Genomic DNA, 17,448 nt, shown 5'->3' on the forward strand with positions numbered 1-17,448 from the left:
TTAATAAGTGTATTGGCATTGTTTAACGCTTTTTTAATTTCATCCCGGAAAAAAGGGTGAACGTGTGCAATTGAAAACTATAATTGAAAACTTCTTTTTTGATAATAATTTTCATAACTTACGTCAGGAATCTAATTTTTAGGGCTTTTTAAGTTTTCTGTAATTATTTTCACCTCATTGGGACGAACTTTTAGGTATATCAAACTTAGTTGTTAAACCAGTTTTTATTTTTCAGTTTAAAGGCTGACATTGAGGAACAAAATCGCACAACTCATACAAATTGTCACAACCTACTACAAAAATGGTGATTCTTCCACAGCTACACATCGTGCTTTGAAAGGAGATTATGGTCTACATAATCCTCCAAACTAAGCAAGCAATCTGCAAAATTGTGAAGAAATTTGAAAAGACTGGTTTGGTTACAGATATTGTAAGGCCTGTGCATCATCGTTTCGCTCGTACCACTGCTGTAAGTTAAAGTGTTGCCGAAAATCCGCATGTGTGGATTCCTTATGGTTTCAAGGCATTAGGACTGTCTTACGGCATATTTTGTGGCGTATTTTGCATTTGGATTTACACCAACATCCATATAAAGTCCAGCTCGCAAAACAACTGAAGCCAGTTGGCCATTCAGAACGTCGTAAATACTTCGAATGGATGCTCGAACAACAGGAGGCGGTGGTTAGCGTTTTTTCAAACAACATTTTGTAATCGGACCTTACTTCTTCAAAAACGATGATGGAACCACAATTCAGAGCGTCATAAGCATATGATAACCGACTTTTTTTGCCTGCTATCGAAGAATACGTCTTGGAGATTACGTGGTTTCAACGAGACGGTGTGCCATATGCCACACAACTCGAGCGAATATGTCTTTATTGCAAGAGATATTTCCTGGCCGGGTAATTTATCGTCGTGGTGATATCAACTGGCAACCAAGATCATGCAACTAGACACCGCTGTTCTTTTTTTGTGGGGCTACACGAAAGACCGTGTTTAAGCAGATAAACATTTAACTCTTGAAGACTTTAAAACCACTATACGTCGAGTTATGTCTGCGATACTGCCCAATATGTTTCAAAAAGTGGTTGAATACAAGCTCAAAAGAATCGATATAGTTTTTTACAAAAAAAAAGAAACCTAAAAAGGTAAAAACTGATTTTCAAATCGAATATATTTTCTAAATTTTGAAGTATTGGCTTCAAACTGATTCCATCATATAAAGAATATAGTTTTCGATATTCAGTAAATTTTTTAAAAGAATCCAACCATCAATTTATTCATAAAAATTAAAATCTTAAAGAAATAGTGCGCAAAATTAAAAAAAAATTGAGTTTCGACATTTCGTAAATATAATTGAAGGTATTAACTTCAAAATGATTTCATTCTATTCTAAATTTTAAAATTTGTAAAAAATGGTTTTCGACTAAAAATCTCGCTAACAAAAATAGATTTTGAGATTTAACTATTTCAACATACGTAAAATATTGTTGAAACTAAACCGAAAACCTGCAAAATCAACAGAAAATTGATAACAAATAGTTTTCGACTCATGTATTAGGACAATAAAGAAAAATATTGTCTTCAAATTATTTATCTCACACATATATATATAGTTTTAAGCAGGACAAATCGAAAGACGGGATGGGAAGTTATCAGTGTGGATCGCATCACATCTTAATTTTTTTGTTTTTGTAACTTTTCGTGCTTTGTAAAAAAAAGTGGTCAACTCGTTTTAAAAAATATTATCTTAAAAAAAGCAACAATATTTTCATTTCAATATCTGTTTTTGTTCCCGATATTTGTCTTACATCAATTTAGCATAGAATGAAATAATTTTTAAGTCAATACCTTCATTTATTCTCCAAATATTTGAATCTAAAATCAGTTTTTACCAATTTTTGCGAAGCATTTTTTTGTAGATTCAAATTTGTTATAAAACAATACTTTGTATAATATAAAACTAGTTTTATTTTTGATAGTTACCAAGATATTCGAATCGAAAATCAAGTTTTACTTATTTCTAAATAGTAGTGTTTTTTTAGGTTTTTATTTTGTTATAACTGTAATTGGACTTCAAAAACGTTAATCTTCTTTTATAGACATGTACATTGTTCATATGTATAGGTTAAGTTATCCATTGCGTAGTTACCCTTTCTGCAAATAACAATGATTTTATGTAAATAAATTCTGTGTTTTAAAATCGAACATTTTTAAAGACCACCAAATGCTTTTGAAAATCACGTTATCGAAGAATGCTGATAGATATACATTCATAAGTGTGTGTTGTATAATAGTATCTAATGCAATTGATTTGAACAAAACTTTAAAATTCATCAGACGTCAAGGAAACACGTTCCTTCGTTAATTTCATTTTCCAAAGTCATTGAGTTAAAGTTACAGGTAGATTGGTATAAACTTATGTATGTATAGCTAAATTACGAAATTTAAATTAAACGGCACGCGTGTAGGCACTTAAAGTCACTAAGTCCGCCAAGTATGTACCTAGTATAGATAAATATAATATATTTTTAGAATTGCAAAAGGAGTTTCCTGTCATAAATATATTATCAGCTGCTGCTCTAAGAAGTTGAATATAAAATAACTTATTGAAAGAAAGAAAATTAATGCATTTTAAGTACCTGCCATAATACCTTTGTATATCTACACCCTTGTGTCTTTTTAGATAAGATTCAGATATCGTACAGAAGTGTTATAGAGTCAATGCAATGGCATGAGCGTAGTCAAAAGGGGTGATTCTAATTTTGTCTCATAATTGGGTACATATGTATGTACATAGGTATTTTGTGAATGAAAATATCGATACCTTTTAAAATTCCAAAAAAAAAATGATTTTGAAATGTTTAAACTCAACTAAGTTATTATAGGAAAATATTTTTAAAAAATTTGGTTGGTTTGCGACTAAAAGTTAAATACTTTATTTTAAGCCGTGGTAATATTATCTGCGTCTGTGACGGTACTAAGTGAAACATATTGGGTTTTCCCATAGAGACTTGACAATTTTGAATTTATTCTTCGAACGCACCCTTTCACTAATCATAGAATATGCGTTATTAGTATTTCTGCTATTGTTTTCCAGATGTGTTCATCAACGCTACAAAAATAATGCGTAAGCTTTTTCTATCTTTTCTTCTTTCAGGCCTTGTTCTGAGTAGATAGGAAACGGCATTTGTCTAGCCTATGCCCAACAATGGCGAAACCTTCTTCATGGTGATTAAAAAAGCTGATTTGCTATTAGCTCAAAAAATATATCGAAGACCAAAGGCTTCCTTATGACTGACAGTATACGGCTTTCGTAGCAATATATACACTATACAGTGTTGATCGGATGGTTTATTTCACCGCACAGTGAAACAGATCCTTAGGTAGTTTGGAGAAAGTAAGATTATTGAAATTTATAAAGGGTGACTTTTTAAAAGCTATAAGAAAGTTTTTCAAAAAAAAAACACATACAATTCAGAAAAATGCATGAAATCTTCATTTGAAGCGATAGTACGGTCCATATACTTTAATGTTTGAAGAGTATTTCATGCAATGTTGACCTTGACAACGCCTCAAATGGTCCATTCACTTACTCCAAATTTGGCAACATTTTAGCCGGTATCTCACGAATAAATGCTTTAATGTTGTCTTCCAATACAATTCGCATATCATCTTTCAAGAAGTACGGTCCAATGATGCCACCAGTCATAAACCGCACCAAACTGTGATTTTTTCTGGATGTACTGGTAGCTCTTGAAATGCTTCTGGCTGATATTCATTTTAAAATCGACAATTCTGCTTATTTACGTACCCATTGAGCCAAAAATGAGCTTCATCGCTGAATAAACATTTTCGGTAAAAAAGTGGATCTTCGGTGCGAACGGCGACGAATCGATAATTGATGGTCATCATTAACACTAGCCGATACAGCTGCGACATTTTCTTCAGGTCGCACTCTACGCAAGGGTGTTGGTGGTTTAATGTCCAACAATGTAAATTTGGTGCGAAATTTAGTCACAATAGCCCGAATAGCCGCTTCAGTGGGTGAATTAAACCATAAAATGGAAGAAGCGTGCGATGAACTTTCTTAATTTTAAGTACACAGATTCGTTCTTTAGCCGTACTACGCGAATGTTGAATGCTTTACCACATTCTCACTTTCCCAATCAAAATAAATGTGCACCTTTTTCCTTTGAAGATAACAATCCTCACCTTACCTTAACTATTATTTCTGGCCAAAATTGGAAACCATGAACTTGGAGAACACCATGGTTTAAACAGGATGGTGCCTCAAGCCACGTAGCATACCTTACAACCTATATATTGAAACGTAAGTTTAATGAACCGCCCCTTTCTACGATTTAACGTCTTTAAAATATTTTATTTTGTGATTCGTTAAGTGCTCAGAGCCAACATTGAACGCTAAGTCACAAAGTGGTGAAACGTTTAGTGCACCACGATGTTGACGCATTCCTTAACCGCCTTTAAGTCTGAACCAATCGCAAGTCTTATTTGCTTCATAGAAAGGGAATGTATGGGTAGACAAAAGAAAAGAAACAAAACTAAAACTAAAACTGAAACTAAAACAAAATAAATAAACAAACAAACAAATAAACAATAGCGACTGCAACAACTAACGGTTCAAAAATCAAAACAAATGAAATCGAATACATAACCGACCATGAACTTGACTGTTGAATGTAAACAAATAAACGGAAAACTATGTCGACGCGACGACGACGACGCGACGAACGGACAGACGACGAACGGTAATAATATTTTTCAGTTTTGATTCCATTACCGATAAACCGCATCGTCTGCGTCTCGAACCTCTCCGTGTCGGTCGTCGTCTTCGCATCGCTCCCGCCATCATCAACCTATCATAACACATATAAATATAATGGCAAACAAAACCAAAAGGGGAACGCACGATGTACATAGATACTCGTATACGGGTCGGTCGAATCGCGGATACATCTTGACATCTCGTTCATCGAAAGTTAGATGATATTCGATGTTAGATACATAGATACAAAGATACAAAGCAAATGCACATTGAGAAAGCGTAAACTGGTTTTCCGTTGGTTTGGTGGTTTTCCATTGATGCGCGTTCCATTCAAACGTCATTGATGTTGAAGCTATAAAAATCATAAAGCCTTATATTTTATGGTTTTAGGGGGTCTAGCAGTAAGCCATTAAACTGCATTCTTTAGCTCACGGAAGAAATAGTCTATAGACATCTGGACCTGATTTTTTTCTTCTTTGACATTTTGAATCGAAATATTGATTTGAGATATGATTGTTGATGTTGCGAATATAAAGTATACAAATTATGAAGGTTTAAAAGGCTGCCTACGTATCACGTTGTGTGTTTTAATAAAAACTTGAATTGAGAGAGTAATTAGTAAACAACTTTTTCTCGTTAAAAATTAACTTAAGGGCCGCACAAAAGATCTTTGAGAAGACTATTATAGACATTCCACGTATATTTCTGTTATGAAATAATGAAGAAGGCTTACAATTCCATGCGAAAGACTAATACATTTTCGTATTCATTTGTGGATTAAGTTAAGTTCCTTACAAGAAAACAAAACAAACACTCACCTTCCATCCAGCACTACTATTTGAATCCCCTTTATCTTTAAAATATGGCACATTCTGAACCATCCATTCATAAATTTGACTTAGTGTCAATCTTTTATCCGTTGCCGATCCTATTGCGTGTGTTATAAGATCTGCATATGATAAATTACCCCAGGCATTACGCCTTGATGAATTCTTTTTTGATGCTCCAACATTCTGGGAAACAGCTTGTTGAGAATCTATAAAAAAATCTGAAATCAATAAAGTTTTTGTTTTGTTTCAAATTAATAATTTGTTTTTAATTTTGAATACATTTGTTTTTTTTTTTGCATGATCTGATTTTGTGGTTTGATGGTGAAGTTCTGCAAAGTCATCTTAAATATGTGGTATTTACAATATTTTATACTTATGATCAGTTTTGTAACCCTAAAGGTAAGTATTTTACAAAAGTCTATGTTAGCAAGTCTTCTTTTATGTTAGGGTACCAAAAAATTCCCAAATCTGAAATCACAAAAACCATAATCCCCAAACTCAGAATCTACAAAATATAAACCTTTAAGTACGGCTCCACTATATTTAGAGTTTGGGACCATACATAATTTCTTAGAAATACTTGCAATATGGTGAATCCGTGCTTAAAGACTTGTGACGAATTAAGTGATGACTAGGATTCGGACTTCTCATAAAAAATTTCGAAAACAGCGAAGCAGATCGAAAAAAATTCCGAAATATAATATATTTAAAAATTATTAATCAGTTATTTAATTGAAATTGAAATTTTATCCCAATAATAAACTCAAAAGCACAAATTTTCACATTAATACAAAATAAACAGATCGTAATTACTGACGCTTAAAGTTATTACAATAATGCTGTCTTGAACCCATACGATGTAGTTTGCCCGTTTGATCTTGAAAGGCAAAAATGATGAAAAGATCCTGGGAATTCTGTTTTTGAAGATTTTGTATTTAGGGATATCGAATTTGTGGATTTTTAAAGTGTGAGGATTTTGTTTTTAGAATTTTTAAACTTGCGTAGTATGTCAGTATCCCGAGGAACATAGTTTTTAGATTGTCAATTTATCCTCTATAATTTGAAGGGGAGACTCTTTCGTAAAACGGATCTTTTTGTATTTTAATAAGGTAAATGACCCGACATTGAGAATATTAAATGGTGATAAGTAATATTTACTAATAAAACTTTCGTTGTCATCTGGCTTTCAATTCTGTTTATACACTAGGTGGAATTGTAAACCAAGTATGCTCTTATAATCGTCTTGTAAATCAGAATTTTCGTTTTTTCTAACAGAGATTTCGCATTGAATGCAATTTTTAATGAACCTTGCCTTTTTAAGACCGTGTTTATTAAAAAGAAATTAGTTTTTAAAATGTATTCCTAGATACTTTTTTTCGGTTTTAATGGAATCTCGAAGTTATTTCATTTTAGGTTTCATGATTTGCTCTCTTTTACCGCTAGATAATGTCCTTTACCACAAGAGTTCCTAAAACAAGTCTATCCCGATTGGCCTACGCTCGATTTTGTTAGGAGCTAAGATTGGTCGAGCGTTGGTTACCAATATAATTATGTTTTCAGCATAATGCAAAGATCGAGGTTCAATAAAAATAGTGTCTGAAAGAGGAAAGTCTTGCAGATAAATCTTGATCAACAATGGTCCAAGTATCGATCCCTGAGGGACACCTGAGTTCACTAGAAACAAATCTATGTGTTCAGATCCTATACAAATCGATGTTTTTCTATTTGTGTAAAAAAAAAACTATAAATAGCCGTGTTTTGTTGGAAAATCTATCAGCAGTATAGTAGGATTTTACACGAATAACAAAAACAATATTCTCACTATGAATACTACCGATACAAATTTAAGCAAAATCTTACTACGGATGGGTTTTTGACATTTATACGAGTCTCGAATGCATCTTATGTGATGTCGTTCTCAAATATTGGCACAATTGATATTGCATTTGTATCTAGATGGCCGTGTTCGTTGAGTACTTGTGCATTTGGAATCTTGCGTTTTCCATTGGAGAAAAAATCAATTTCAATGTTTCTTATGAAGTGCAAGTGAAATAGTTTGATTCGCGTTAAACAATTAAGAAATGAATAGTTCAGCACCATATTAAAATATTCTACCTACTCAATTTTTTATTTTTTTATTTTATCAAAACAAATTTTGACTGGACTCCGATCCCCGACCGGAATCGAGTCGAATCAAGCTTATTTCAACACGATTCAGGTTTATGCAGAATTGAGGCGAGCTTCAAGCACCATATGTTAATGTTATAGTCTACGAACAAACCCCCTTCTTGAAGATTTTATTTTATGTCAAAGCTGCAATTGTCAAATTAACTTTTTTTTTATAGAATCTCAATATCGAGATGTTTTCTCACCATTTTTTGTTGAAAATTGTCAATTTTATTAGTTTTAGTTTTTTTTACTGAAGTTAATTATAACGTTTGATTTTCACAAGTTTTTGTTGAAAATTGTCAATTTTATTAGTTTTAATTTGTTTTACTAAAGTTAATTTTAACGTTTGATTTTCACAAAAATTTCTTCTATTTGTGTCTTTTTCTATTATTATTCTGACAGGTCTTCTTTCAGCTGTTAATAAAAAAAACTGGCTAATGCCGATGGGTTTTCTTGGGAATTCTCTACTATACTATTTATAGTATAACTCTTGTCATGAAAAAGTGCTTTCTCGAATTAGCCGTTCGGAATCGGCATATAGACTGTAGGTCCCCTCCATTCCTGACAACATTACTCGCACACAGGAATGTTTGAGAGTTGTAAGTCACTAGGCCCTGGTCTTTGGTTTCTTCATGGACTGTTGCGCCACCCAATTTATTTATTTATTTAATGATAAGGCGAAAGCAAACCAAAAGCTGTTTCAAGGTCAAAATGTCGAACCTAAAAGTACACTTTTTATTTCTTAGATTCTGAAAGGTTTTATCCTATAATAAAAGCAGTTCATATTCTGTTAAATTTCCTTTTTTAAAACCAAGCTGTTTTTTTTTGGAATGATAACCGTATCTTCGCAGAAGCTAGTTAAATGATTGGCAAAAGCCCGAGAAATTAATTTATCGAAAACTACCTTTAGTGTTCAGTTCTTGGCAAATAGCTTGTCATATGATTTTAGTATTTATGACTGCCACTGACTTTTGAATTTCTTCAAAACTAACGAATTTTTCAAGAATGAATGATTGAAGTTAAATTGATGACAGTGAAAAATAAATAAATTTAATATTTTTTTTTCAAGAAAAATTAATAACACAAAATAGTTTACCTCCTGATAGCTGCTGGTTGCTTGCCTTTGTGCTTTCTAAATCATCTATTGGCTCAACAAAATTCTCTGGCCTTGGACATGGCCAAGTATTCGATCTTGCCCTAGTCTGAGGTTCAAAGCCTCCGTCGTGTAATTCAGCAACTAAATCCATTTGTAAACTATCATCTGATGGTCGTGGAGGTGTAGACCATTGATTGCTAAATGAGTCCATTTTGGTTGTTTAGTTTTAGGTTTTTAGGTTATTACTCAATCAATATTTGTTTTTCTTTTTAAATTGGAGATTGAACTAAATATAATAAATTATCAGCCAAAAGCAACCACTTCGTCGTTCTTTTTGCGTGCCTGTAAATAGAAAGAACAAAACGTTTATAATATTTTTCATTTAAATTACAAGCATTTTTAAAATAATGCTTAAAATTAAAAATTTTTTAATAAAGAATAATTCCTGTTTATTTACATATGTATTATGTATTTATAAAAGTAACTCAGGTTCAAGTCCTTTACAACTGAGAATTTTTCTAAGGGCTTATAGTGTATGAAAAATAAAAATTATTAACATTTAAATACCTAAACAATCTTTATTATAAACGAACATAGACTTCATTGTATTAAAATGCACGCGTACTAATACTAAAGTATATAGTAAAAAAGTTGATTTAGATTTTCTGCAGTTCATAGTAATTAAATCAAGTTTAATCTCTGATTGAAAACCAGTTTTGAAGGTGTGAGAATTGATCATGAGACTCAAGTATTACCATTTTATCTTAACGGAGATAAGAAAAAAATTAATAAAATTCCTATATTTACTTTAAAAGTTATATTTTATTAAGAAATTAAGTATCATATAGATATTGCAGGAAAGATTGAAATAATATTGAAAATTGTTTTGTATTTCGCAAACATGCATTATCTATTAAGGAAACTATTTTAACCCATAGTGAAATGTAATTTAACTCATCAATATGGTAAGCCATATAGTGGTATGTTACAATCAAGTTAACTTTATATATCTTTCATATATCTAATAAATTAAAAGTTAATAATTAAGATGTCAGTTGTAGTTTGGTGTAGTGTGCTTTTTACCAATGATTGGTATTCCCAACAAATTTACAGCTGCGCAGATATTTTATAGTTTAAAGTCTGGTTTTCTGCGTCGTCATTGAAGGTTTAATAATTTTTATTTTTCTAATTGAATGAGAAACACTGTTATGTAATTTTTGCATTTGCACTTCAAGTTTTTGTATATTATTGAGTACAAGGCCGTAGTTTATAGGAGGGTTGTCGTTTACTAGTGGTTGCGGGCGTGTTGCTATATATTTAAATAATAAAGAACACGAGCTACCAAAGTTTGCAAATTATAAACATTTTATATTAAAATTTGCAGTCGGTTAAAGCAGCTTTAAGAGCGTTTTTATTGAGTGACGAAATTCATTTTTGAATCTTTAGTAAAATATGAGTTATTAGTGGGGTGAAAAACTAACATTGAACTACAAAAATAACGACAGTGGCCGAGTCATTCGTCCAGCAAATCGAAGTCTGAATATGTGCAGTGGATTTTATTTATATTAAAACTAATGCTAAAGTTTTCGAAATTTTTCAAATGGTTTTCGTTTTATTTAAAAAAAAAAGAAGTTGTTAAGTATTTATTGGAAAACCCTCAGATTCGTAGTAATATCTACATATAAAATTTAAAAATAGAAACTTAGCAGGATTAAAATACAAATGAAATAGCCAATTCTTATAACTCTCGATTTATCTTTGAAATTTTGTTTTCAAAATATAAAGAACTCGAGCATTTCTTCACTTTCTGTTATTTCCTCAAAACTCAGTGTAAATTTACTATTGAGTTTTAAAAACTAAGATCTCGGTTTAATAAAACAAACAAAGCCTTGAGGAAAAATATACTAATTTCAAAGCACCCCGGAGGATTTTTTAACATACTTACATATCTGACTTTCTATCGTATAACAATAGTTGTTAAAAGTTGTTGTAAGCTGGACTAGTCGGTAACTTCAAATTTATTAAAACAATATTACATGATCATTAAATCGTTCGAAGAATTAAAAACATTGCTAAACCGAGACCTTAACGCTTGAGAGTCTAATAAATCGTTTTATCTCATATAAATAAGTGTTCTTACGCTCCAAAAATTAATGAAGAATAAGTTAGAAATCAACAAAGTTTCAAGTTTTCCATAAACCTTGTTAACTTCCCATATTATATTATTGTAGTGGGTCCGATTTGTCAAATTGAAATTTTTGACATTTCTCGACGTTTCAAGGTCCTTAGAGTCGAAATAAAAGATTTTTCGTACTGTTCGTACGTTCGCGACGTTTTTCCCGTCGTCCATAGCTTAAGAACCAGTAGAGATATCGACTTCCAATAAATTTTGTTTTACTATCTGTATAAGGCAGAAAGATGCAGAAAGGAAAATTGCGTTGGTTGTTTTTTTATCATAGCAGTTAAAAAAAGGAGACAATTTTGGTTAACCCTGAATATCTCATGAATTAAAAACGCTAGAGACTTGAATTAAATTGTATATAATATATTGTAACGTGATACCAAACAAGTATATTTGTTAAAAAAAAAATCCAAATAGTTGAAAAAAAAAATATCACCTCGAAAATTTTACGAACAAAAAATGATTGTATCTCCAAACCAATTTTGTGCAACGAAAAATAATGTTTTTAACATCTGGTAAGATTCTGAGAAAAATCGAATTTAATGATTGAAAAATATCTTTTCCAAAATTTGTGATTATGGCTATCAACTAATATTTTTTTTAGAAAATATTTTTTACAACATTTGGACAAATTTTGGGAAAATTCGAACTGGCAGTTTAAGAAAAAGTATAAGCCTTAACAAACAAATTAATAAAAGCTGTTAAAAATTGATTTCCGACTCAAATATCTTTTCAAAATCTTGAAATATTGGCTTAAACAAAATATTGTTGTCAACATTCAGTAACATTTTAAGAATAAGTGAACTGACAGTTTTTTTTACAAAAAAAATAAAAACCTAAGAAAAACAATACTAAAACTTGGTAAAAATTTACTTTCGACTCAAATAGCTTTTCACAGATTTAAAATATTTTCTTAAAACTTTTTTTATATCACAGAAAATGTTGTTTTCGATATTCAGTAGTTTTTTTTTTTTATAAAAATCCAACAGCCCGCTTTTTCATAAAAAAAAATTAAATCTACAAAAAATGGTACGCAAATTTGGTAAAAAATTGTGTTCAGTTCTTGGTATCTCTCATTCATTTCTATTTCATTCATCCGATTTGTAAAAATTTTAGAAATGCTACTAAAATTAATAAACACTTGTTTTCGACTAAAAATATATTTAACAAAACTAGATTTTCAAACTTTACTATTTCTTTATATGAAAAATAGTGTTGATATTTTAAAAATTATAAGAATAATTCAACTAACAATTTTTTTAACCCAACACGAAAACCTACCAACTTTTAATCAAGACTAATCGACAGACAGGATGGAAAGTTATCAGTGTGGGTCGCATCCCTACCTCTTTTTTTAATTTAATTATAAAAAAAATAAAAGATTAAATTATTTTAGGGATAAGTAAGATTTTTATATTAGAAGGATATTAGTAAGTTACTTTATTTCCTCCTGATGACGTTTTTACCTCTGGGCCCTTTGATTGATAGTTATAAATATTTAACTTTATACTAAAATCTTATTTTAAAGTAAAAAAAGTACAAAGTGATTTGTCAAGAAAAATTTGTTTGCCTCGAATATTTGATTAGAAAATTTGCCACCGTTTTTAAATATTCACTTTACTTATGAAAAAGTAAAGATTTATTAGCACCCGATATTGTTTATTACGTTAAGACCTCATCTTAGAGTTTTAAAAACATTATTTGAAATCTAAACACGTTGCTTCCAGATATAAGAAACCTAGATGTAAAGATGAACCTAACCTTGGTCATCACCTAAAGCTATGTCTACGTCAGAGCTAAAATTCCAATTCCAGTAGAATAACATTGAAGTTCGCTCACTTCTGAGACCTGACTCTTCTTAGGTTACATTTTAAATTTTTGATCTCGAAACGAAAAACCATTACATCTCATCACCTTTTAGGCGTATCTTACATAGAAAAAGTGTTATAGACTAGATATGGTTTAGGGAAGGTTTTTATAACTTCTGCTGATAATATTTCTTTTAGTCAAAACAAGTTGATATCCAGATATACATATCTTAATTATTTATCCCATATTTAAGTCTGTCATCAAATCTAACCTACGAAACAGGTTCTTTTAAAAATCTTCACAAGGTCAAATAAGTTAAATTTAGAACTTAGGAAAACATAAATAATAACAGAATCTAAAAGGTGTAACATTATAATTAACTATAAGACCATTAAATTCCTAAGTTATCGAAAAAGTGACGAGATGCTCTTAAAACTGTTCAGAGAATAAGTTAATTTATTTGTGATATGTTTCACAAATTTCAAATTCTTTGAGGTTAATTGTGAATGATAAAAAATTTGAATCATTATTAAAAAAAGTTCAAAGCAGCGGACAAGGCAGTTGAAACCTTTAATAAATTATAACTTCATTGATTTATAAGATACAAAAAATACTTTTTTTTACTAAAAAATAATTATTTTATACGGAATTTTGAATGTATTTATTAGTTCTTACGGCGGCGGTGCGTGGTTCGTTTACAAGTATACCTACGAGTAATAATTAAGAGTAGCAAAGAAGAATTTCAAACAATCTAAATATATCGCATACAAAGTCAAAAAAGTACTCACAAATTTAGTTACAAATTCTTACTCAAAAGTTGATTCATGAATAAACATAAACATTTAAAAGCAAGGGGGGTGCTGTGGTGTGGAGTATATCGTCTATATGTTACTATTTACATACATTTATTTTGTCGTAATTTATTTCTTGTTGTGTTCGTTCTTTGGTGTTCCCTCATTGAGTTCAGAAAACTAAAACATGCGCAGTAGACAGCTTGTTATGAAGTGGACTTTGCTCGATCTTGAGTGATTCAATAAGCAATGTACGCGAGTGTCGAGTCTTTTTTTACATTATACTTATAGATACAAAAAAAAACTCAAACAATACGAAAACGTAACGCACGTGGCAGCAATAATTTGTGTAACTCTCGCGATCTTTCAATATACCCACCTACCTAGCTATTCACAACCAATTCAATGGGTGTGTCTTTTTGTTTTGGCGTTTTATTTCATTTAGCTCATGCGTCAGAGGTTCTATACTTGACAATTTATAACAGTTATGTAGTTCTGATTGTTTACACACATAGATTCCTTTTTTTAAAAACAATGCCGTATCTTAATTAAGTTTTTATTTATATTTAAATTATGTAATACCAGACTATAAGTTGTTATCTATTAAAATAGTTGTTTAAGACTTTTCGACACGTGTAAGGCATACATTGCAAGCGTTAACACATAGGTATTACCTACCTCTTTTTCTACGTACTTGTTCTCACTTAAAAATAATCAACTATTAATAATAGGACTTAACATTTTAATAAATAGACATTTTCTAAATAATTTTTAATTTACAAGTGACTCCAAAATTTTAAATCTCTGTCCCATCCTATGATCAAAAACGAGCATATGACTTTTTTAAAACAGTCTAAATTCGTGCAAATAAAGAAAGCAAACACTCGTAAGGTTTTCAAGCAAGATCATTAATGTTACCTTGTCAAATCTCTACCTAGGCGAAAAACCTCTATCATCCATTTCTTTGATAAGATTAGTTCGAGACCTTCAACATCGCATTTTTTTGCAAATATTTCAAAATTTTCGTTTTCAAGGGGCACACAAATCAACTATTTCAAGTAAAATTGGAAATACATGTTGTCTAGGATAATGAGAGATGTTATATGGATTTAGCAATTATGTGATTTTGACTTTAGCTAAATGTTAATAGATGTTTAATTCGATTTTTGATTACTTGAAATCTTTTACTTAGTTGACTGATATGAACTTAAATATTAATGCTAACAACATTGAAATGTTTATATCTCATCTTGACGTTACTTGTATACCAGGTTCTGATGGTATACGATCTACAATTTTGTAAACCTGTATAAGTCATCCTCATCTGTCCTCTCTTTTGTCTAATTTTAATTTGTTCTTGTGTATTTCCGCATCTATTTTGAAAAGTTCTTTTACGATTTTCTTGCGTACAAAAAATACGAAGTTAAAAACTTACAAACGTATTGCTAAATTATCTGTTATTCCCAAACTCTTTGAACCGTATTATTTGTGAATCAGTATGTTTTTATGTTTAGTCTATGATCACTCCAAATCAGAATGGTTTTACTACCGTCACTTTTTTAATGAAACTAGCTACAAACCGTATTGACTTATTAAAAAGCAAAAACAAAATTGGAATGTATTTTTACTGACTTCAATAAAGCGTTTGAAAAACAAGCTCTCAAATCGAGTTTTGCTTGTTAAATTAAGAATGATGGGTTCTAGTGAACATTTTGTAAAATTGCTTTAATCTAAAATTTATTGCATAGATCGTACTCTGTGCTTTTTAATGGTTACGAATCAAACAAATTTAAAGTCAACTTTGGAATTCCACAAGGTAGTCATTTAGGCTCTATTGTCTTTATTCTAGAGATTTGCGCTTAGGTAAGAATGGGTGAATTTCAACGATCTTCTATCTTATCAAAACCGATTAAAACTTATTGATATGCTGAGTCTTGAGAGCAGATGTCCTTATTTATGTTTTAATAAATGGAAATCTTCACCATTTAGGTCTCGTATTAACTATTCCTCAATAATTGAATCGGTTCTCGATGTATTCCAAACAATTGGCCTAATTATGAACAATGCTTCTTTAAATAGCATGTTTAAATTATTTAATTATGAATATTTTGTTTAAATTATTTAAGATGATTTACCTAATTTTAAACAATTTTAACATCGTCCTATCTCTTAACTGTTTGATAAAGTTAAAATCAAGGAATGGTTACTAATTACTATAACTTTTAGCAATTCGCTAGATCCATATGACAACTGTACAGTTATTCTTATACGAGCAGTGGATGGAATGATCCAGTCAACAATTCGGAATTCCAATTAATAGGATGTTTGAGTGCTCGTTTTTTAATACATTGCAATTAGCAAACTACTAGTTAGCAAAACGAAAAGAAAGGTTTAAATTTCAACTCGTCCTTAACTATTTTGGTGAATAATTTGAGTTTCAATAGTGGTATAAAAAGAATTATGAGCGTTATTATAACATATGAGCGTTGGAATTTACGAAATGAGTTGAATATTGATGGTGGGGCCTTGAAGTGCTCAACCAGATCCCGGTTTTGGCATCGATGACAGAGTCATTGGCCATTCCAACTAAGTAAGTATGATGGATTAACAATATTCATCACTTTCGAGTCTACAGATAAAGAAAATGCAGAGTATTGAGTTGTATAAGTTGAATAGAGGTTTTATGAAGTGTCATACATACTACAGGTTCGTGATTATTCTTTGACAAATTGTTTTTTTTTTTAAGCAAACATTTACCCCGCTTTACTTTTTTTCTTTCCCGAACATCATTTTTACCGAATATTCTTACTGTTTTTTGTAGATTTTATTTTTTATGAAAAAACGGACTGTTGGATTTTTATACAAAAAATTACTGAATGTCGAAAACAATATTTTCTGTGAGATAAAATTAGTTTGAAGAAAAAACATTTTTAATTTTTGAAAAAACATTTAAGTCGATAATCAATTTTTACGAACTTTTAGATTTTTTCAAAACAATATTTTTCTTAAGAAAAGATTAGATCTAAGCCAAAATCTCAAAGTTTTGAAAAGATATTTAAGTCGAAAATCAATTTTTACCAACTTTGGCTAATGTTTTTTTTTGGTTTTTATTTTTTATAAAAAAACTGTCAATTCGATTTTTCTCAAAATTTTACTAGATGTTAAAAACATTATTTTTCGAAGCAGAAATTCGTTTTGGAGATAAAAACATTTTTTGTTCATATAATTTCGAGATGACAAATTTTTTGTTTTAGTCTTTTTTTTATTTATAAAAAAATCTGTTAATTGGATTTTTTAAAAATATACTTGTTTTGTATCACGTTACAATATAATATATAATCTCAAGTCTCTAGCGTTTTTGTTTTGTGAGATATTTAGGGTTACCCGAAATTTTTACCATTTTGTTTGCCTATGGTATACGAATATTCCCCACTATATAATCATTTAAGCGTTTTGCAGCTTAAAAGTTAAAACTTAGCTTAGAATGGCACTGAATATAGCTTTTACCAGTTTACGTTGATGATAATAATACATGGGGTTGGCGTCTTAATACTGTACGGATCATAATACTGTTTTTAAAAAACTATATCTCAAAATACTGTACGTGCAAAATACTATGTTATCAAAATACTGTATCTCAATATATAACATATTTTAAAATTCTGTACATCGAAATTCTGTAATTCAAAATGCTTTAAACTGGACTGAAAAATAAGATTCACTTTTTTACATTATCAAAACTGTTTTTAATACATCATAACAATTTTTTATTAACACAATGT

The 17,448-nt window shown here is 30.3% G+C and overlaps 1 protein-coding gene across 5 annotated transcripts in view; it reads right to left on the reverse strand.

The window, feature by feature from the left end:
* The window catches only part of LOC129953639 (forkhead box protein O), a 72,011-nt gene that overhangs the window by 36,225 nt on the left and 18,338 nt on the right, over positions 1-17,448 (reverse strand). For 4 of the 5 annotated variants that reach the window (XM_056066907.1, XM_056066909.1, XM_056066908.1 and 1 more), the window contains exons 3-4: positions 8,885-9,226; positions 5,608-5,837 (exon numbers count right to left, since the gene is read on the reverse strand). In XM_056066907.1, coding sequence (XP_055922882.1) covers positions 5,608-5,837; positions 8,885-9,095 — 441 coding nt within the window. In that variant the 5' untranslated portion in view covers positions 9,096-9,226. The remainder of the gene's footprint in view (positions 1-5,607; positions 5,838-8,884; positions 9,227-17,448) is intronic. The other variant, XM_056066911.1, reaches the window with a different exon arrangement.

Source organism: Eupeodes corollae, chromosome 1 (genome assembly GCF_945859685.1).
Source record: "Eupeodes corollae chromosome 1, idEupCoro1.1, whole genome shotgun sequence".
Taxonomy (NCBI): Eukaryota; Metazoa; Arthropoda; class Insecta; order Diptera; family Syrphidae; genus Eupeodes; species Eupeodes corollae.